We start from the raw sequence: 24,533 nt of genomic DNA on the forward strand, positions 1-24,533 counted from the left end.
AAGTCAATAGTCGAGTTAGTACATATTTTATATTTAGTATTACTTATACAGAGAGAGTCTGTAAAGTGGAATACATTCAATATCTCAAATACTAATTGTTTTTTTGGAAAATGCTCAGACCCGTCGATTAGTATTTCAAATTGTCCTTTTTGACATTCAATAATAATGTATACAGGGTGTCCCAATTTAGAGATATGACGTCATCGTCGATTTTCTTAAATGGCAACACTGTCATTTTGATAGCTAATTTGATAGGGTTTGTAAAGTTATACATAACTGCAAAATATCAAATTTTTATTCTCTACCATTTACAAGATAATAGAAAATAACAAAGTTATATCTGTAATTTGGAATATATTCAATAATTAAAATACTAACTGTTTTTTTGAAAAATGCTCAGACCCGTCGATTAGTATATCAAATTGTCCTTTTTGACATATAATAATAATGTATACAGGGTGTCCCAATTTAGAGATATGACGTCATCGTTGATTTTCTTAAATGGCAAGACTGTCATTTTGATAGCTATTTTGATAGGGTGTGTAAAGTTATACACAACTGCAAAATTTCAAATTTGTATTCTCTACCATTTAGATGATAATAAAAAATAACAAAGTTATGAAAAAGAAGTAATCAACTAATAATTGAATTTAATTATTTCAATAAATTAAGCAAAAACTCATAATGTTGCCCTCAATTATTGTCAAATTGTCAATGGGCAACGTTATGAGCATTTGCTTAATTGAAATAAATAAATTCAATTATTATTTGATTACTTCTTGTTCTTCATAACTTTGTTATTTTTTATTATCTTGTAAATGGTAGGGAATAAAATTTTGAAATTTTTCAGATGTGTATAACTTTACACACGCTATCAAAATAGCTATCAAAATGACAGTGTTGCCATTTAAGAAAATCGACGATGACGTCATATCTCTAAATTGGGACACCCTGTATACATTTTTATTGAATGTCAAAAAGGACAATTTGAAATACTAATCGACGGGTCTGAGCATTTTCCAAAAAAACAATTAGTATTTGAGATATTGAATTTATTCCACTTTACAGACTCTCTCTGTATATCCATGTATTATTGATACTATTTATAATTTAAACAAAATTATAGTAAAATCAGAATTTGGTATTAATTTTGAGAGTAAACTAAATGTAAGACCAAATACTTACGATGTCGGGATAGTATCACGAGGTTTTTCCTGGTTTTCCCTCGTGATTTACTATGAGATCTCTAACGCGAGAATTTTAATGTCAACGTTGCATGTGGTTGTCTTTTTAAAGACAGATCACATGCTATGAATTTTTTTTGTAACGGATATTCTTGAGTTGGGGTTGATTTCATGTAATCGAATGAACTATCTTTCAGTAAAGTCGTCCCAGGAACGCAACTCATAAATATTGGCAATATCATTTTAAAGTCTTCTACTTTAAAATGTATCATATGTATCCGAATTGCCGATATAAATGAGTCCAATTAAATAAATTATTAGAAGAATTTTTTTACTAAGCAACAACATTTTTGTTTGTATTAGTAGTATTTTGTATTTTGACAACGGCACCCGATTTGGGCGTCGAAACGTTAATAAAAATCATTTTTTAATAACATTGTGGCTTATTTCCCATTGTAAAAATTAAAATTATAAAAATGCCACAAGAAAATAGCTTCAGAACGACATCAAAACATGAACTAAATTGAGCTCAATTTCTCAACACGATTGGTATTTGACATGTACTACATATTTCTACGAATATAATATGTCACTTCCGGTTACAACTTTTTAACCGGAAGTCATATAAAAACAGGAAGCATAAAGTCCGTCCGCTATAACTTTTCCCATGCGGTACGACTCATTTTCAATCAAATTAAGTCAAAACAGAAAGTGAAACGTACGCCGATGTGTGTAGTATATACAGGGCTGCTTTATCCATTAGGCAATATAGGCAGTTGCCTAGGGCGGCACATTATGAGAGGGCGGCAAAAATACTGTACAAAAAATATTTGTATTGTTCAAGCAATCTATATAGTGTAATAGGTAAGATTTGTAGCTTTCTTTGGGTTGTTCTTCTTTAATATTAGGCCGGCAGCTGGTGTTTTCTGGTAATTAAATATGTAGTTAAAAATATTTATTTATACTTAGGTAAATAGCGTTAAAGCAGGACATAATATTGTATGTGTTAAAATTAATTTTATCAATTTTTTAATAACATTTAACCTCACAGGGACCTCCCTCTTACCGCATGCTTGCATTAATAACTGATGTAGAATAGCTTTAATCTTGTTATTGTTAGAATTACTGATACTAAAAGAACTTTATAAAAACACAGTTAGATCTAAAATTACTTTAGGTATACAGTTCAAAACTTTAAAATTCAGCACAAAATGCAAGCATGTCCCCGCTCTTTTTTTTATTAAAAATACAAAATCTAAAAATATTTTTTTAACCGAGTCTTTTCATTAGTACACTTATGCTTGGAAAATGAATTACACAACACAACAATTAAAATACTGATACACTTAACTCATTTTCTCCTTCTTCCGTATTTTCTTCGTCACTATCATCGCCCAATTCAATAATAAATTTATTTCCACCATTAATGTGGAAGTGCCCAATCTTCTTATAATATTCTTCCACTTTGATCACTTTGGCGATTCTTTTCTGCCAGTCTACTTTGGTAATATTGGCTACTTCTTTTTTAATGATCTCAATTACCTTTTTGTCAAATTTAGGAAATTTATTTGAACGCCTTATACTTGGTTTTAATTGTCCCCAAATTAACTCAATAGGATTGAAAACACAAAAGTAGGGGGGAAGTCTCAATATAGTGTGTCCATGCTTTTCGGCAATACTCTCTAGAGCGTATAATTTTCTAAATTGCTTTGTGTGTAGAACTTCAATAAGTTGTTTTTTTGTGTAAAAATCTTCGAAATACAAATCATTTTCCATTAAAAAATTTTGTAGGTCAGCTTTCTTTGAAGATGTATTTGGTATTTTAGTGAGTTGTCGGGAATGATAGGAAGCGTTGTCAAGCACTATTACGCTGTTTTTCTCCAAGTTTGGGATCAGCGAGTTTTCAAACCAATCTTCAAAAATGTCAGCTTCCATATTCTTGTGGTAGTCAACGTTACAATCTTCCATTTTCTTCCCACATAATTTTAAAGCATTCGGAACCCATCCCTCACTTCCTCCGCAATGTACAATAATTAGTCGCGAGCCTTTATTTGCAGGCATTTCTGGTATGCACATGCTTGAACCATCTGTCCATCCTTTCTTTACTGTATCGTGGGTATCATACCAAGTTTCATCTAAATAATAAATTCTCCTATTTTCTTGCCTATATTTAGTAATTTCTTCAGGTACATATTACGTCTGTTGACTATTCTTTGGCTTTCCATAATTGCTTGACGTTTATTTATTTTTTTGAACTTAAAGCCCATTTTTTTTATCCAATTTTGAAGAGTTTTCTCACAGCCGTTCATATTTCGACCGGTTGTTTCCAATTTCTTTCTTATTATTTCTATTGTAGGTATTTCATTGCTTTTGTAGCAGTCGTATATTGTGGTTTTCAATAGTTTTACAAGTGAAGGATTTAAAGGTCTTGAAAATTTGTAGTCACATCGTTTCTTGCGATGATAGGGTTCATTTTTAACTATTTTATATACAGTAGAAAGTGGAATTTCTGTTAAATCAGAGGTGGCTTGTGCCAATAGTGTTTCATCGAAGCCGAATTTCGTACGTAGATTTTTGTATACATTCAAACATACTTGCTGTGTTTCTGCATTTAAATGCATTCGAATCTTCTTTACGATCTCTTTTTTTTTAGTAATTACATTCACACTAGCACTGGCAATTTCTACAATATCAGCGTTATCGTACGCGATATTTACATTATCCCACGGGCGCCACATCACTATTCACATTAATTAAATTACAATAATCAACACTTGACACTCTCCAAACGAAATACTAAACCAATATTCAAAATAATTACAGCAAACAAAACACTCGTATCACTTAACACACGTACACTCCAGTACTAATACACTGCTAGCTACCGAACTAAAACTAATCTTTTGCACGAAACTTGTGAATAGATATGCGGGAGGTCTGGCCGTAAAAACACAGATGCTTTCACAAAGGGCCGCTTCTTAAACGTTTGACCTAACATCTATATTTGAAGAATATCATATTTCACCGGCTTAAAGCTATTCTACAGTATTTTTTACTTGGACAATACACATCAAAAATCTTAACCGGTAAAAATTACCGGATGTCTGTGTTAAGGGAGTATTTTTATATGAGTACTATATTTGTAAATCTGAAATGTTTACATTATTTTTTTGTGTTTTTGGGGAAAAAGTAAAGAAATGGACTGTGGAAGACATCCTGGACCTTCAATGAAGGTTAAATTTGAAGATAAAAATTTTGAGACCACTTTGCAAAAATGGAATTGCCATTTAATTTTATTACAATTTTACCCCTTGCAGATTTTTTTTCATGGATGTAAAAATTTTCGTGGATGCTATTTTATATTTCCTTTGTGATTCTATGTTACGTTTATTTGTTAAAAAAAAGTTTAAATTTTTGTCCATAGCATTTATGGCCGTTTGTTTCAATAGACCAAAAATGTTACCAAAATTCTGGTTTAATAGATTATTCTTCAAAAATCTTGTATTATATTATTAAAATCACTCATTTTACCATTTTTCCCATATCTAGAGACTCCATAAAAACATATAATGCAAAACGTTTTTATTTTTTATTATTAACTTTATATTTTGACTCTATTTTATAATGACCGGTAAAAAATACCGGGAGTCTGTAGTTACGTGATAATATTGGGATGTCTGTAGTTAAGGGTTAAAACGACCGCAATGTTAAATTTCGATTACATTCAAACTAAGCAAGACGTGATGCAACAAAAAAGGATGACTAATTATTTATTTTAAGATAAAATGCAAAGTATGTATATTTTAACCTCTCATCCACCAGATTTAAATGCATCGTTTTGCTTCTACAATACTTTTACTACAATGTTATTTCTATGTTCAACAAGTTGGAGGTTTAAAATGTATGGTTTTTGAAAAAAATAAGATCAAATTATAGAGAGCATAGAGCATTTTTAAATTTTTTTAAAAATCTTCCTTTTTCTTTATGTAACTCGAAAATGATAATGAGATACAGTAATGAAAGAAAAATAAAATTGTTATCTAAAAGAAAACCTACATTTTTGTAAGGTATTTTTTTACGTATCTCTTATCACTTTCGAATTACATTGAGAAAAAGGAAGATTTTTAAGGAAATTTTAAAATGTGCTCTATAATTTGATCTTGTTCTTTTCAAAAACCATTCATTTTAACTCCAAACCATTTCAACTTTTTGAATACAGAAATAACACTACAGTAGAAGGTATTGTAGAAGGAAAACTATGCATTTAAATTCTGGTGGATGAGGGGTTAAATATACTTTTTTTTTATATTTATATATACTATTTCTTATTTTATACTCATTTTTCCTTAAAATACATTAGTCAGTTTTGTTGCACCATTTCTCGCTTAGTTTGAATGTAACTGACATTTAACAGTTCTCGTTTTAAAGGTCTTTTATTTTCTCGTTTTTTTAAAGATCTCGTTTTAAAGGTCTAAAATCGACCATTTCTCTGTTATTTTAAGTTAAATACACCGATTTGAGCATGCACCAAAAAAAAATCTTTTTTTTTTAACTCTGTTCTCGTTTTAAAGGTCTTTTCAAGCACTACAAAAGGTATTCGTAGCATTATAGTTACCCCTAAAATCGACAATTTCTCTGTTATTTTAAGTTGAATGCACCGATTTGAGCATGCACCAAAAAAATCTTTTTTCACCCACCATCTCTTTCTTTATTAAAACTAGAATATTTATGAAAAAATTAATCTCTCTGATTTTTCATAAACTACAAAAATGTTTTATATAGTTTTTTTCGTTAGATGCACAAATTTTATGGTATTCCCAAAAAACAGTCACCGAAAAGTGTCATTTTTCAATGAAAATGGCAAATTTTTAACCACGAATAACTCAAAAAGTATTGAGTTTTCAAAAAAATTTATAAAACAGTTTTTGCTTAGAATTAGGTTCTCTGGTCACTTCCGGTGTAAGTTTGATAAAAAAATTCCACCCCCGAGAACGGGTGGGAAGCACCCCTAAGTTAAAAGCGCCATAGGATATAGGGTAGACTTTGTTTCTCGAGCTATTCCCTACTTACAGTGAAAATATCAGGTAAATTGATGCAGTAGGATGGAATTCGGAGCCAAATACCCTCACTGACTGCACTAATAGATACCTACATCATTCATACATGAATGCATTCACTTAAAGGGTCATTTGGATACCACAATAAAATCACCAATCACCAATAATTGACATATCTAAATATTTAGAACAGTGGATTGAAAGATATTTTCCCTAATTTTGATATTGCTTTGCGCATTTATTTGTGCCTCGCAGTTGCCAACCAACGTGTCCGCTGAAAGGTCATTTTCGAAAATGTAAAGGATTGAAAATAGTCATGAAAATAATTTCCGATCAAGTATGACGCAAGAACTTCTTAACAATTTGTCGATTTTGTACATAGAAAGTTACGTAACAAAGGCGATAAATTATGACTACATTAAAGATGATTTTTCCAAATAAAAATCAAGAAAGAAATCTGATGTGATCGAACTGGAATGACAATTTTTATGTATTCTTATTTAAATAAAAAAATCTGCTTGCAATTTTTTTTTTCGCAAAAATGTTACTTGCTTAAAGGGCGGCTACTAGAGAATTGCCTAGGGCGTCAATTGACTTAAACGCGGCTCTGAGTATATAGTATACAGTATACAAAATGTATATACACATCGACTTCCATTTCAATTTATGTTTTGACTTAATTTTATTGAAAATGAATCGTACCACATGAGAAAAGTTATAGCGGACGGACTATATATTTGTTTTCGCTTTGCCAAGGCGCGCCGAATAATATATCGCTTATACTAGTTTTGCGACAATAAAACAGTAGTTCCGGTTGCTGCAAATTGCTTACCCGTTATTGGTTCTGGAAGAGTCTCCCCTTTAATAAAGTATTTCTGAGTTTTTTCATTCTGATGGAAATAGGTATTAGCCAAATAAGTCCAGTAATCATCAGCTTCGGGACGAATGTCGTCACTGACACTGAGTTTTAACTTGTCAGATGTTGCGCCTGTGGAAACTGTTCCTATCGATATTGATAAGTTGGTAAACTTTCTCTTAGACTCTATAATTTTGCATTCTGTTAATTCGCTTAAAATTTCTGCAGGTATTCTTCTTTCGTTTATTGTTTCCAATGCAGCCACCTACACCAAATAAAAATATTAACAGAAAAGTCAACAGTGCTAAATATAGTTTTGTTCATGTTTGCAAAAATTTAGTAAATTTTGGAAAGGATACCATATATTTGCTATGGAATATTTTAATGTTATCTATTCAAATTATGTGATTTTTCAATATGGTCATTATGACGCTTCATTATTTTAAGATAAAATAAGTATCTAGTAAAATATGGGATACACTTGACAATAAAGTACCTAGAAATTATTTAGCGGAAGATATCCAACGTTAGCAGAAGAAATAATGTGGCAAGTTTGAAAACTAACAGATAGACATATTATGCACTATATTCACAGAGCACAGAAAACAGTGGGAATCATACTACCAGAATAAATAAACAAAATGGTAATAAAATTTGAACCCATAAATTCAAGAATAACAAATTTAGAGTTAATGTTAATGTTGGAACAGAAAATCAGTATATTATGTAATACTTGATGTACCAGTGGAGGGAACAGAGGAACAAAATGTCATATAATTTATCTAGAGCTATAAATAAGATTAGGGATAGCAAAGGAAAATAATAATGCAAGATGAGAATGAAAGAATAAGAAAATATCCAAACAGAAGCTAAACCGTATAGGACTGTCATCCGACTGATGACAAACCAGAAGAAATAAAAGAACAATTCTTCGAAGACCTAGAGTAAACCTACAGGCTACAGAAGATGTCCCAGACGAAAACGATTTTTATCCTCACTATAGGAAAGCATAGCCTACACAAAGCCAATAGCGATAAAGGATTACGACTGATAAACTTCACAGCAACACTAAACATAACAGTAGCTGGCACCAATTTTGAACACAAGCTTAGACATAAGGTAACCTGGACATTCTCACGTCAGATTAATCATCATCATCATCCAACCAATTTACGTCCACTGCTGGATATAGGTCTCCCCAAATTGTTTCCACACTTCATGGTTTTTTGCTGATTGTTGCCAGTTTTTACTAATCCGCCTGAGTGTAGCCGGCCTCCCTCTACTTTTTTTATCTTCTCTTTCTTCTATTTCTTATTTTATCCCATAGGGTTACGCCCAGCATGGATTTTCCATACGCCTTTGAGCAACATACATTTTCGACGCTATTTTCTTAGTTAGAGTCAGTGTCTCTGCTCCATATGTCATTACCAGTAGCACACATTGATCAAACACTTGTGTTTTTAAACTAATCGTTATACTAATCTCAAATAATATGTCTCTCAGCGCTCCGTAAGCTGCCCAAGCAAGAGTTAATCTTCTTTTTATTTCGTATGTTTGGTTATCTCTGCCAAGAGTCACAGGTCAGACTGATCAAATTCATAAATTCAAGTCATGGAATAGAAGTAATGAACTGCAGAAATTATAAAGGGGCCAAACATAGACTCAGATCATTCTTTAGTGATCTCAGTATTGAGGGCTAGCATTTGAAACGTTAAGAAAGAAATATGGCTAGAAGGAAATAGAATGTGCTAAGAGATGTAACAGTTGCAGAACGGTACTCGGAAAACATTACCATCAGGCTAATGAATCAAAAAGTAAATGGAGAACCATAAGAACCTTCATTAGTGAAGTCGGTACTGGAAGAAGAAGAAGATACTTACCATTGCGTCAATGCCAGCACACAAATTACTGTAAACAATTAAATATTTCTCATGGTAATTCTTCTTCGTTTCCGTTTCATCGACATAAGATCTTAGAGATGGCGATTTTACTGAGAATGATGGCTTCTGTTTGTATGCTGCTGTTACTGATGAAGTGTTTTTTTGCATTTCTACTTCAATGTTACCGAATGGGTCAAAATCTTCGATAACTTTTGTATCAGTGTGTCTGTCCTACAACAAAATTATATGGTGTAAAGGCTGTATAGACAACTCAATACTTGAAAAACTTAATATCATCACTACACTCTACGTAGTAATGCAACAAAGGAAATAAAACAGTATGACAAAGGTGAAGGTCTTGCTTTTGGAATCCTGGATGCAATGGGATGGTATCACAATTCAGCCTTGGAAGTGGCATAAGAATATCTGTAAAACGTGCTTTTCACGGTTTCAGTATCTAAAACTCGACTAGACAATATATCTGCAAAACAAGCCTTTGAACTCATATTCAATAAAAAAAAAATGTATTCACTAGTTGACAGAAACTTCACTATGTCGATCCATAATAAGTTATTACGTTACAAACAAATATTCTTGCCTATTCTGTAACCCATTTCGATGATAGAAGTTAGGAAAATCGAATAGAAGTGGCCAAGTCGAATAGAAATAATCAAAATCGGTATTCCATAACTCCCTCTGAATCTCTACAATCGGAATAGTGAATAGAAATGACTTCGACACCATTTACCCTGTCGAAATTAGATTTCGATATCGGAAATGTACGGGGAAATGATTTATTACTACTTATTTATACTATTTTTACCTTTTGTATTTGCTTAATTTTTAGTCTGTGGTCGTATTTACCTAGGGATTTGTATATTTAATTTAGACATGTTGTACGAGCATGCATTGAACCTAACCTGAAAATTTATTTGGCATCTGAATGCTGAATCGGCTGAATGTTTGCCAGTCACAGTGTTGCAAAACTTTTTTTGTTTATTTCTTGTACAATTTCAATCAATGTCATTATGTACAAGAATAGATTGTACAAGAACGTTTAAAATATAAAGATAGACTTATATCGTCGATTGATAAATATATTATACCAGTTTACTTGTATTTGTATCAATCAACGCTTATAGAAAAGAAAATAATTATAGAAAAGACGCTGTTTTTGGGAAAAGTTGTTTATCAGTTACTTTAGCTGGAATCAAATCTTAAGATTGTATATTATTTAGTAATATCTTACATCATATATCTTATCTTCATTTATCTTTTTTATTTATTAGTTTATCTTCGTTTTAATAAAAATTTTAATTAACTTTGATTTAAAACCATTTAGCATCTTTTGAGGTTCTTGTGTCCAATATTTACACTAATATTTTATTGTTTATTTTTCAAAAAAAAATAATGTCGTATTTTAAATTTATAACCAGTAACAAACAGGTCACAGAACACTAATATCGCTTGACAATGTGGGGTTGCCACCCCCCTTGACCGCGTGAAATAGAAATTGCCGATTTCGATTTAACCTGCTTACGATGCGAGTTACAAAATGCCAATCCAAACACGAAAATGACGCGATAGATATCAAACATTCCGATTTTGGGTAATTACGATTCGACTTGGTCATTTCTATCCGATTTGTTAAAAGTTACAGAATAGGGCTGATTGAGACCTACATGGACTTTGAATGCCCTCTATTGGTGTGTGCTAGACCAAGCAATATAACAATACAAAGATTCCAGAACAAAATACTGAGAAACGTTGAAGATGCTTCTCTCCTTCTTCCTCATGGGCCATCTTCTCTAAAAAGGTTGGCAACCATCATGGCAATTCGCACTTTCGATACCGCTGCTCTAACAGGAGATCAGCAGCAGTACAGTTAAATCAAGCTCTCAAATTGTTTAACCAGAAGATACGTTTTCTTTCACGACTCCTTCTACGCTGTATTCTTCCTTGTATTATTAATTGCAACAAGTTATAACACTAGATCCTCATGACATGTCCTAGATATTGCAGTTTTCTAACTTTAATTGCATTTAAAACCTATTTATCTTTTCCCATTCTTCTCAACACCTCGATATTCGTGACTCTAGCCAGAAATAGAGATGATAAACAGAGACCTCCATAATCATCAAGATCGTCAAGAAGATGGCAGGAAGTCACGAGTAATGACTTCATAGGCTCGAGAATATTGAGGTAATCTAGCTCCTCGATACTACTGGCAACCCGGAAGTTTTAAGATGTCAAAGCCAGTGAAGCAGTTTAAGTAATAGTGTTCATCATTTGTTTTATGCAATTTAACAAAAAGTAAATATGTGTAGGTATGGAACATTGTCTACAGTCGGAAAAATGAAAGAATACCCATGAACGATCACATCAGTCACTTATTTTGTATTTTCTGTCTTTTTCTTTAACCCAGCACCTGCCACGTGGCCTTGCAAGGCGTCAGCTGCCACGTGGGGTGCTCACAGCACCCCTTAAAAATTTTCTGTGATCTACTTGTTTAAAAAACAAAATAATGTGTTGAGTAACACAAGAATATAAAAAAACATGTTTTATTGACTTATTAGCCACTAATATGTTATAAAAGTTAAAAAATAAAATGAAAAAGGTGTTATAAGCAAATTAGCAAGTACCAAGCCATAATAAATGAAATGAAGTAAAATATCTAAAAAAAAATAAGATTTAGTGAGTATAGAGTCTATATTAATATAAAATCAATGGGAAAATCCCAATAGTTGGCTGTATACCATAGTTTAAAAAAAAACCTATACAGAAGTAAAAACTTCAAATTGTATTTTGGTATAAAATCGTTTATTTAAAAACTATCTAAAAGTCATCCACATGGATTGCAAAACGTTTTCGTTCTGAACAGAACATCTTCAGTGCATTCCGCAAAGTAGTTGTAACTAGCACACCAATGAAGGTGGTAACTTCATAATATATGGCTTACATTATAACTTTTGATAAAATATTGTGACTACAAGTCGATGTTACAAGATTAAATTATGTATGTTATAAAGAGCAACATGCTTCCCTGCTCGAAAAAACTAGGTACTTGCCATTTGAATTAGCACAGACCAACTAAGTCTGTTGGTCTGTTGGTCTGTGCTAATTCAAATGGCAAGTACCTAGTTTTTTCGAGCAGGGAAGCATGTTGCTCTTTAGGCACATACATAATTTAATCTTGTAACATCGACTTGTAGTCACAATATTTTATCAAAAGTTATAATAGGTTTGTTCGTAGTACGATCCAATCGATCAGCAACCGTTGCCAACCATCAGACGCATGCGCAGTTAACAGTTAGCGCTGCGCAGTTAACAGTTCGAGTTCGTAGACTACGAACGCGCTTGCGTCTGACGGTTGGCAACGGTTGCTGATCGTTCTACGAACAAACCTAATGTAAGCCATATATTATGAAGTTACCACCTTCATTGGTGTGCTAGTTACAACTACTTTGCGGAATGCACTGAAGATGTTCTGTTCAGAACGAAAACGTTTTGCAATCCATGTGGATGACTTTTAGATAGTTTTTAAATAAACGATTTTATACCAAAATACAATTTGAAGTTTTTACTTCTGTATAGGTTTTTTTCTATATTAATAATTTAAATCAGTTATTTCAATAAACAAATGTAAATTAGAAATGTTTATCAAAAATACAAAAAAAAATTAAAACTTAAAGTGCCAGATGATGACACCCCATTTCGACTTTAGAGCTACAAGTTCAGAATGACACTAAATAACCACTTCAAACGCTAATAATACATCTATGCTATATACTATTATAGAAAGCTACTATGACGCACAGCACGGTATGCAAACTTGAAATAACAAATATTTGATAAAAATATGTTATGGGGTGCTGGTAGCACCCCACGTGGCAGGTACCGGGTTAAATGACAAAGGTTTGTTATAGAAAAAGATAGCAAATACAAAATAAGTGATTGATGTGATCGTTCATGGGTATTCTTTCATTTTTCCGACGGTATCTTATACAGTATGTCCCTGTAAGTTGTGTCCATATGGAAAACTTTTTTATTATTCATTTTACGAAAAAAGTTATTCTTCATAAAAAGCTCTGCATGGTTCAAAACCTATGATTTAACCATCAAATATAAAATTTTTTGAATATTATACGAGGTATGTCAAAAAGTTTGAATTTCACTCAAGAGTAAAGTAGCTTCATTTTTCACAATACTGAAAATTGCTATTATGAAAAGTTGTTTGGAATTAAAAACTATATTCTAGTATGCAATTACATCCTTCTAATTGATTTTTTTTTAAATTATGGATAACTAACATTATTTTCAGTTATTTCAATCCAGATAACTCTTTTATTATTAATTTTACGAAAAAAAGTAATTCCTAATAAAAAGTTCTGCATAGTCTAAAACATAAAATAAAACCATCTTATGTCAACTTTTATCAATTTTATACGAGGTATGTCAAAAAATATGAATTTCGCTCAAGAGTAAAATATGTTTATTTTTCACAATATCGAAAATTGTTATTATGAAAAGTTATTTAGAATTAAAAATTATATTTCAGTATGTAATTACATCCCTCTAATTGAAATATTCTTAACTACAGAGGTATGTACTTTACTTTTGATCTAAATTTATCTTTTTTTACATACCTCGTATAAAATTGATAAAATTTGGTATAAGATGGATGTATTTTAGGTTTTAGACCATCCAGAACTTTTTATTAAGAATCACTTTTTTTTATAAAAGAGTTATCAGAATTGAAATAACTGAAAATAATGTTAGTTATCCATAATTTTTCAAAAAAAAAAAATTTTTTCAATTAGAAAGATGTAATTGCATATAAGAATATAGTTTTTAATTCCAAACAACTTTTCGTAATAGCAATTTTCAATATTGTCAAAAATAAAGCTACTTTACTCTTGAGTGAAATTCAAATTTTTTGACATACCTCGTATAACATTTATAAAATTTGATATCTGATGGTTGAATCTTGGGTTTTGGACTATGCAGAATTTTTTATAAAGAATAACTTTTTTTCGTAAAATTAATAATAAAAAAGTTTTCCATATGGATACAACTTACAGTTACATACTGTATATACAAATCAATTGCTGTTCGTGTGTCTCGCTAAAACTCGAGAATGGCTGGACCGATTTGGATAATTTTGATGTTGAATTATTTGTAGAAATTCAGGATTATCCGTTTTTAAATAGTCATTTTAGTATACACCAAAATTTTTACATCTATATGTATAAAATGCTCTTTTCACAGTGTTTGTTGCCATACTCCTCCGAAACCGTTTGATAGATTTTATGAAATTTTACACGTGTATTCGGCAGGCCTAAGAATAGGTTGTTATCTATTTTTCATATCCGTAGGTCATAAGGGGGTTTGCCCATGACACCGAAGCTCTCACAATAATGTCGTGAAAATACGAAATTAAGCAGGTATACTCCCAGCTGAATTCTGAACAGAACCGTACTAATAACTTTTCTCTAGCTCAATCGGTTTTCGAAATAACGAACCGTAAGCCGTAGAAAAATTCTGAGCACACGAGAAGAACGAGCGGCAAATGTTATTTAAGAGAAGTGTGACAGTTTAACTTTGGGACTCAAATTGGGCAGAATATGAATTTTTTAATTTTGCGAAATTTCCAAAAAATTGGTATCAATTCTGATTCGTGAGAATCTTTTCTCACGAATCGTAAGCCTTATAAAAATTATGAGCACCCCTGTAGAACTAGCGGTAAATTTCATGGAAAAAAGTGCAACATTTGAACTTTTATACTCAAATTGGACAAAATATGATTTTTTTAATTTTTCAAAATTTCCAAAAAATATCTCTAAACGGAACTTTTCTGACGAACCGCAAGCAGTAGAAAAATTGTGAGCACACGAAAAGAGCAAGCAACAAATTATAAAAGTTTATTTAATTTTAATTAATTTTAATTAATTTCAATTAATTTTAATTAATTTGAATTAATTTGAATTAATTTTAATTAATTTTAATTAATTTTAATTAATTTTAATTAATTTTAATTAATTTTAATTAATTTTAATTAATTTTAATTAATTTTAATTAATTTTAATTAATTTTAATTAATTTTAATTAATTTTAATTAATTTTAATTAATTTTAATTAATTTAATTTAATTTAAATTAAAGAAAACATATATATTTAATAATTTCAAATATATTAAAAACAAATTTAAGATTGTAACTGTTACACTACAAACTTTATTATGTTACTTCGAACTAAACTTTATTACTTCAAACATAATGTGTAATTAATTGAAAATAATAATAAACCTCATTCATATCGAGCATTTTTTATTTATTAATTCTGAATTCCTTTTGTTTATTTTAAGTTTATTGCATACAAAAGTTTAGCTTTTTTATCTAATGAGGCAGTACGACGTCTGCCGGGTCAGCTAGTTTATAAATAAATAAATAAATATGTAGGTACAGTATTAGAGGTCCCGTCATTTGGGAAGGCACTAATTTGCATAATATTATGCCTCATCTAAAAATGGTCTAAGAATCGTCTTTAAAGTTGGTGATTGGTTACTGACATGGAATTTTGCTACTGAGTATTGAAATTATTTATTGCTAAGGTGTGACTTAGGAAAAAGGTCAGATTTTGACTTCTATACAAGTGCAATAATATGCAAATTAGTGCTTTCCAAATGACGGGACCTCTACAAAATTCTTACCGAACGTTTTCCTTTGTGTTTATTATTCTTATTCTTTGTCACTGGCAGCGTCTTCTTCGTTTTCGCACTATTTTGCCCCTTTTTGTTGTTTTTTTGTTTTTTAAAATATGCATTATATAACTCAAGCGGATGATCTAACGGTATATTTTCTAAATGTTGTGGCTTCGGTTTGGGTATAAATTCTGTGACTACAGGAGGGACTCGCCTGTTTCGTTGTATCCAAATATTCTCAAATTTTTCAAAAAGCAACCTTTCAGGGACATCTTCACTCCTTTCGGGAATTTTTGTATTTTCCAGGAATGGAATAGGAACAGAGATATCTCTTCCATTCAGTTGTTTGTGCGCTCTGTGTAGGTAGTATCTTAAAATATAATACGCCGTGGCGTATTTTTCTCGCTCCATATTGTTTATCATGACGCTTCTGTCAAGCTTTTGAAGTATTTCGTGAAGTTGTTCGTGGTTCGTTTTGCTTTTTGCATATGTTTCTCTTGGCGATACGTCAGGCTCCCCTCCTAATAAATTTAACTATTAGATATTAAATGGATGAATTTAATCATGGATGCAATCATCAAACGCACCACCAAAAAAAGCGGACACAGAATGGGAAACAAAGAAGTAAAAACACTCTTGTTACTCAATACTGATAGCCCAAGATGAAGACAGTCTGCAAAGATATTAGTCCATAGATTTAACATAGGAGCAAAAGAATACAATATGACAATTTCATCTCAGAAAACTAAAACAATAGTAATCAGTAAAGACTCAATCAGAAGTAGTCGAGGAAATGAAGCTGAAAAAATGGCAAAACCTCGCAATTTTTTCGTCCAGCATCGATTTGTACAAAAATTTGGGATTAGGCTTATTACACGCTCTAGTTCATTTTCTATATTGAGACGTTGTACGCTTTTGGTTTTTTAAGGGTGAAAGCTACCCCTAATTGTAAAAAATTATAAAATAACATTTTAAACTTTAATATTGTCAACATTTGGTTCTTATTAGTTACATAATGATTGTTTTGTGCTTTAAGATATACTATCATAATATTTCAACCCTTAAAACTACCCTTGTTGGACCTATATATAAAAATTTACTTATCCTAAAAGAATAATTTCGGCTTGCATCGATTTACATAAAAATTTGGGATTAGGATCATTTCACCCTGTACTTCATATTCTATATCATGCTTAAGGGCGTTGATTATTTTTAGGGGTGTAAACTACCCCTTATTTTCAAAAATTACGTAAAAACATTGTAAACTTTAATATGGGTAAAATTTGGTTTTGATTGGTTAAATAATGATTGTTTTATACTTTAATATATAATATCATATGTCAACTCTTAAAAACCACCCTTCATAACATTACAGTTTTTATAAGTAGATATTTTAGTAGATCTATACAGAAAAAAAGTAGAATTAAAGAATAACAAAAACATTTATTTACACAAAAATACGAATTTACAAATATGTACAAATACAAATAGTTTTTTAGTCATCTTCCAGTATACGAACCAGTTCTGTGGTATTATACATACATTGTAAATTATCCATAAGCGGACTATTCGAATTTTTCGACAAAAATAATCGTTTTATAAACATAGCTCCTTCATTTTTGGCGATAAAAAGTTTTTTCACAAAATGACTTTGTAGGATTTTTGAAGAGTTAGAAGACTGTGTAAACTAAATTCCGTAATATCCCTTAGTTTTTAATAAGGGTGGGTTTAAAGGGCTCGAGTAAGGGGGTGTTTGCACGTAAATAGTGGTTTTAAACAGCTATATCTCGCTAACTGTTCACTGTAATAAAAATCTGTACACAAAGAAATTTTAGTAATTATAAAATCTACAATTTAGTAATTTGTCATTTTTTTCGTATCTCCAGTATTTTCGGAGATATTTTGAAGTAAAAGATAAAAAATGGGAAATTCCAAAAAATTAATTTTTCTTTAAACTCCAATTTTTCAAAAATTAGGCCTTTTAAATATGTCAAACTTCTTGGGTGTATTGATAATACACATATAAAAGGAATTGCAGAAAGGTGAAGACCAATTTTTAATTTGGAGGGTAGTTACGGGGTTGTTTTCACTGATTTTTTCATAGAGAAAAGCAGGTACCGACCTATTTTTGATCATAAGTCACTTAATTTTCAGGCTAGAAACTTTTTATTATTATTTTTTGAAAGGCCCAACTGTATACTTGAAAAAAAAATATTTAAGTTTTCCTCGAAAAATGCAAAGTTTTTCCGTTATTTTACTTTGAATATTTGAAATTATGCATTTGACGAAAAAATCTAACTTTTAACATGCCGTATCTCGGTTTGTATTGGTCTTAAAGATATTACAGAAAAAGAATTTGGTTTGTGTTACTAAAAGATACAATTTTGATATCTACAGTTTTTTTTTATTAAATGCATATTTTTCGAGGTATTCTCAAAAAAACCTCTAACCCCTTTCTAATTTCCATAAGGTTTGTGCGGTGTACTTTATGGCATCAGTATTGAACAAGTAATGGAAATGAAATACCGTGGACTTATATTGTTCAGCTACAGATACCTGGACAAACAAGTAGGAAATCAAATATAAAAACCAAATAGACTGGCAGGATTAACACTAGGTATAAGACGAAACCGACAATTAACACTGAGATGAAGCCAAGAATTTTTAAAGCCAGTGTAAGACCAATAATGAAATATGCGTCAGAAACAAGACCCAATACAAGCACAACACAAAGACTACTGGAAACAGCAGAGATGAGAGTACTGAGAAGAATTACAGGAAATACTCTGAGAGATCAAAACAGGAGCGAAGACATTAAAAGAAAATATGTAACGTACAATGTATAAATGAATGAATACTAAATAGAAAAAAAAAAGAATGGAATAATCATATAAAAGCAGAATGGGGAGACCTGTGTGATCAAAATGGCAAGAGATAACTCATTAATCGGTAGAGAACTTGAACTTAATGAACCATAATGTTTCGGCGCCGTAAGTCATGACTGGAAGCACACATTGGTTGAACGTCTTTTCAAATAATTTGGCAAGTTGCTCTTGAAGATGTCTGATAGAGCTCCATATGCGACCCATGCTAAGGTGATCCTTCTCTGTAATTCAGCAGTTTGATTGTCCCTGGCAATTTGGATCTCATGCCCTAAGTATTTATATTTATGGAGCAATGCTATTTCGTTGACGTCGACTTTTGGATTTTCGCTTGGTACCAGGTTTGTCATGTATTGTGTCTTTCCAAAATTTATGTTTAAACCAATTTCTTTACAGGCGGCATTTAAATCAGTAAGCATAGTTCTAATCTCTTTTAAGTTGTCTGTTATAAGAACTATGTCGTCTGCGAATCGTAGGTGGAAGAGCCTTTCACCGTCGACATTTTTGGCGTCCCGCTCCAATTGTTTGAAAGCATGTTCAAGTACTGCCGTAAAGAGTTTGGGAGATAACGTGTCTCCCTGTATAATTTCTCTTTTGATTTTTATAGATTTGGTATCTTTGTGTAGTCGGACGGTCAAGGTTGCATTATTGTATATGTTCGCTATCAGTTTGGTGTACCGATAATCTATACTACTTTCCTCCAATGCTCTCATTATGCTGTTAATTTCTATCGTATCAAATGCTTTGCGAAAGTCTACGAAAGCCAGGATCAAGGGTCGGTTGTATTCGATAGATTTTTCTATAGTTCCTTTTATGCAGTGTAGGTGGTCGTTAGTGCCAAAGTTTTTCCTAAAACCTGCCTGAAATAATCATATCGTGAAAGAAATGAAAAGCAGAATTTACAAAACATAACCGACCTTATAATTAAATACGCGGTAAAAAATATGACCTGATACAGAGAGAACAAAAAGAATCCTAGAAACAGCAGATATAAAAACCGTTAGACAAATCGATGGTAAGACACAATGGGACAGAGCTAGCACCTAGAAGTACGTATTTACTAGGCAGAAGCAGAAAGGCAAAATGGAGAACATTAAGGATCGGGTAAGAAAAAGGAAAGAAGAAGGAATGATAATAAAAGCCGAATGACAACAAATAAAGTAGTAAAGACTACTTGAGAATATTTGAGGATACAATGAGACATTATATTTTCCATAAGCGAGCTCGCAGACCGAAAGCAATATCCGACATCGCATGTGGCATTCATTGCGAAAAGATACGCACTGAGTGTCACATCTGGTTTTCGGTGAATCTTCGGTGACTTTCGGTGAAATTTCGTTCACCGAAAACCAGATGTGACACTCAGTGTGTATCTTTCCGCAATGTATGTTATGCGATGTAGGGATATGGCTTTGGTTTGAGAGCTCCCTAAGATGTGTGTGGTGTCGTTTCTCGTGACCAGACATCTCCTAACGCGACAATTCGTAACCGGACAAGTGGTAATGGACAACTCGTAACGGCGACAGTTCGTAACAGCGACATTTCGTAACGGCGACAGTTCGTAACTATACAAATTCGTAACGGACTATTCGTAACATTAAAATTGAATTATTCTGTTAATTTTGGTTAACGTGGAAACTAACTGTTATTACAGTTATAATTGAAATTATGTTTATCAAGTTGACGAGTCAGTACCGGTATAAACACGTTTATCGCATTTTATATTTCGTGTTTCAGAATATATTAAAAGTATTTAAACACAAACGTACATGACCGTACATAATCAAAGAATTGAGCGTGTTAGAAAATGTAATTACCTGGGAACTATTATTAATGAAAACAACGACAACTCTGAAGAAATCAAGATCAGAATAGAAAAAGCTAGAGCTACTTTTACCAAAATGAAAACAGTTTTATGCGGAAGAGAGCTAAGTTTAAATCTTAAAATTCGCCTCATGAGATGTTACGTGCTGTCAGTTCTTTTCTATGGAATGGAAGCTTGGACACTGAAAAAGATCGATACAAGGAAAATAGAAGCATTCGAGATGTGGATGTACCACAGTATACTGAGAATATCGTGAACAGAGAGATTGACAAACATGGAAGTGTTGCGAAGGATGCAGAAAGAAAAAGAACTTGCGCTTACTATTAAAAAGCGCAAACTGCAATACTTGGGACATATAATGAGGGGACAAAAGTACCAGCTACTACAATTAATTATTCAGGGAAAAATAATAGGTAAAAGATCCATTGGCACAAGAAAACATTCATGGTTGAAGAATTTAAGAGATTGGTACAAGTGCAGCAGCTGCCAATTATTTAGATCTACGGTATCAAAAATACGCATAGCCTTGATGATAGCCAATCTTCGGAACGAGGACGGCACCTGAAGAAGAAGAAACACAAACAAAATATTTAAATATGTACATACAAACTTTTAACAATATTTTTAAAAGTGTATCCCTCTTACTTTTCCTTAAATTTGCATATTCCTAGACAAAAGAATAATGAAGTAATTCGTGAAATCTTAAGCCGACAACCGTCTTCAGACATTCCCAACTTTCTAAGTAAAATTCTGTAAAGAAAAGGTTATAATGACCTGTTATTATAATAAACCTTGTGATACTGATACTGATTTGATGATACTGTTTCGTTAAATTGATAAACATAATTTCATTTATACATAACTATAATAACAGTTAGTTTCCACGTTAACAAAAATAAACAGAATAATTCCATTTGGACGTTACGAATTGTCCGTTACGAATTTGTATAGTTACGAATTGTCCGTTACCATTTGTCCGGTTACGAACTGTCGCGTTACGAGATGTCATGGAACCGTCGTTTCTATAAAAGTTAATCATAGTAATAACAATTAAACCTGCGTTAATGAAGACAATTTAAAATAAAACACCAAGTACATACATCACGAACGTCTTCTACCGAATAAGAGACACTTAAATCGAACATTTTCCGGTTAATTTTGAGAGACTTTGCCAGGGGACTTAATCGAAATTGTCTTCTCAATGTTTTCTTATACAGTCTCTCGAGGCCCACCCTAAATCTCGATCCATCGAAGAAGTAAGCCTTGACCTTTGGGTTAATCTAGTTATATATCGGAGAAGTTCTTGACAATTGAAGGATTATACCAAAACTGTTTAGACAGTAAAAATAGGATCTAACTTAAAATGTCCATTTGCTTTAGTGCCCGTCAATAAAATTTGAAAGAAACTGGCGAAGGAGATAAGTAATTCTCTAATTATAGGGAGTTTAAAGTACCTGCAGCAGTTAATACGAGGTAGACCTAAACTTGAATATTCTATTCGATTGTTTTTTTTTGACGCAGGTATCAAGCAGTTCTGATGTAGTGAAATATGTGTATGTCATTGTAGTGGGTGTAATAAATAATTTGATATAGTCATTGTTTAAAAAAGAATAGTTGGTCAACGCAATAAATAAATTTGTTTGATTCTAATGGAAACAGTCACCAGATGTCACCACTATTTCTATCAGAGTTGCAATGTCACGCGTAACTACGACAAATCCAAAATGCATAGACACCAAGTTGGATACAACCTATTCATAACATACCAACTCGCATATACAGGGTGTAACAAAAATACAGGTCATAAATTTAATCACATATTCTGGGACCAAAAATAGTTTGATTGAACCTAACATACCTTAGTACAAATGTGCACACAAAAAAAGGTACATCATCATCATCATTATCATCATCATCATCTTGGTGCTACAGCCCTTAGAGGGCCTCGACCTTCTCAAGCTTTCTACGCCATTCTGTTCTGTCCCCTGCTTGCATTTTCCAGTTGCCGACTCCGATCTTCTCGGCATCCTGTGTTACACCGTCCATCCACCTCAGCTTTGGTCTACCCCGTCTTCTCATTCCCACGGGTTGCGCTGTTAGAATCTTTTTTATCATGTTCGATTCAGGGGCCCAGGCTACATGTCCTGCCCACTGCAGGCGGTTTCGCTTAATTATAGTGATAATATCTTTTCCACCAAACGTATGCTTGTAGATATTCTGCAGTTCAAAGTTATATCTACGCCTCCATATTCCGTTCTCACAGACCGCTCCGAATATCTTACGTAGCACCTTTCTTTCAAAAATCGACAGAGCGGATTCATCTGTTTTAGTTAGCGTCCATGGATTTTGTTTTATTTCGATTATATGTAACCCCATTCGTTCTGCTGCTGCTACTAGCTCGGTTAGGATTTCCGCAGTTCTCGGTTCTCGCTCTGGTTCTTGTTATAATGTCCACGTCGTCTGCATATGCTAGAATTTGGACAGATCTATTGAATATTGTTCCCCTGCTATCTATATTAGCGTCTCGTACGACTTTTTCTAATGCTACATTAAAAAGTTGACACGCCAGCGCATCTCCCTGCCTTAACCCCCTATGTATTTCAAATGAGGTTGACGAGTCGTTTTGAATTTTTACTGCTGATATCATCTTCGCCATTGTCACTTTTATCATACATATGAGTTTTTTTGGGATCCCTAACTCATTCATAGCGTTGTAGAGACTTTGTCTTAATACACTGTCATAAGCAGCTTTAAAATCGACAAAAATATGGTACATATCTATGTTAAACTCTTGCGCTTTTTCTAGGATCTGTGGTAGTGTAAAGATCTGGTTAATGGTTGAACGTCCACGCCTGAATCCTGCCTGGTATTCTCCTAGAAACGTTTCGGTATAAGGCTTCAATCTCTCGTACAAAATGTTTGACAATATCTTGTATGCTGTATTTAGGAGAGTTATTCCGCGGTAATTATTGCATTCCAGTTGGTTTCCCTTTTTGTGTAACGGGCATATTAAGCCTAAGCTCCATTCTTCAGGCATTTGCTCCTCAGACCAAATTTTACTGGATATTGGTTTGAATTAAAAAAACTACTCTGCGCCATAAAAGAAAAAAACAAATCAAATTTATTAGATATCAAATTTAAAAACCGGTAATAAGATCGTAGATCGAATTCCAGATTTGGTGATGGGAGAACAATTGGAAGAAGAAGACATTTTACCTTTTTATTTTCTAAAAAGAATGTAGATTCATTTTTTTTTTGGAGTAATATACAGTTAAATCTTATTTTATAATTAAAAAAATTAAAAATAAAAACCAATAAAACCAAATGTTATACTCATTCAACGAGGTAAAACCCGATAAATATCACGTTTTATTATTTTTTGTAAATACGTTTTTATAAATTAAACTTACAATAAATTATTCTAACTAAACATTAAATTCTCTACCATTTGGCTATAACAAATGTTTGATTAAACTTCCTATGATGATTTGAAATCTTCTTCAAACTTCCTAAAATCTTTAATCGCGATTATCTCGAAACAATGTTTTTGTTAGTTATCGGGTTTTCGCTCGAACCCCTCGATTATCAAGTCTCCATAATCATACTTAGCCATATACAAATATGTGGTGGATTTGACAATGATGCAAAATATCTCGATAAAAACTGACTTTTCGAAAAAGCACTAAGAAGCAAAAAAATTTTAAAACATTGTGTTTAACTAATGGTACTACAATAATAATTAAATTGGAACGTACACAAAAGTTTGGGGGGGATTAAAGGAACAAAACCCCCATAAAATTTTTATGGGGTGTCTAAATTTCACTATAATTTTTTCTTAAGATACTACTACCATAAGAATGCCACATGTTCATCTTCAATAAAAAATCTCGAATAGTTTTCGATATATTGAAAAAAATCGATTTTCATTTTGTAATTTCAAAGGGCTGTACCTTTTTTTATGAGCACATTTGTACTAAGGTAAGTTAGGTTCAATCGAACTATTTTTGACTCCAGAATGTGTGGTATAATTGATGACCAATCTTTTCGGGACACCCTGTATAAACCTATGGGATTACTGTTACAGAAACTATTAAATTGGCTACATTTGCAGACGACACTGCAACACTAGCAGTCGGTGAAACATTCGAA

The 24,533-nt window shown here is 32.2% G+C and overlaps 1 protein-coding gene across 1 annotated transcript in view; it reads right to left on the minus strand.

The window, feature by feature from the left end:
* Positions 1-24,533, minus strand: part of LOC114334328 (uncharacterized) — a 72,541-nt gene that overhangs the window by 4,865 nt on the left and 43,143 nt on the right. Inside the window, exons 8-10 of the mRNA XM_028284364.2 lie at positions 15,687-16,198; positions 8,978-9,208; positions 7,074-7,362 (exon numbers count right to left, since the gene is read on the minus strand). Of these exons, the coding sequence (XP_028140165.1) occupies positions 7,074-7,362; positions 8,978-9,208; positions 15,687-16,198 (1,032 nt within the window). The remainder of the gene's footprint in view (positions 1-7,073; positions 7,363-8,977; positions 9,209-15,686; positions 16,199-24,533) is intronic.

This window comes from Diabrotica virgifera, chromosome 5, assembly GCF_917563875.1.
Source record: "Diabrotica virgifera virgifera chromosome 5, PGI_DIABVI_V3a".
In the NCBI taxonomy this organism is placed as follows: domain Eukaryota; kingdom Metazoa; phylum Arthropoda; class Insecta; order Coleoptera; family Chrysomelidae; genus Diabrotica; species Diabrotica virgifera.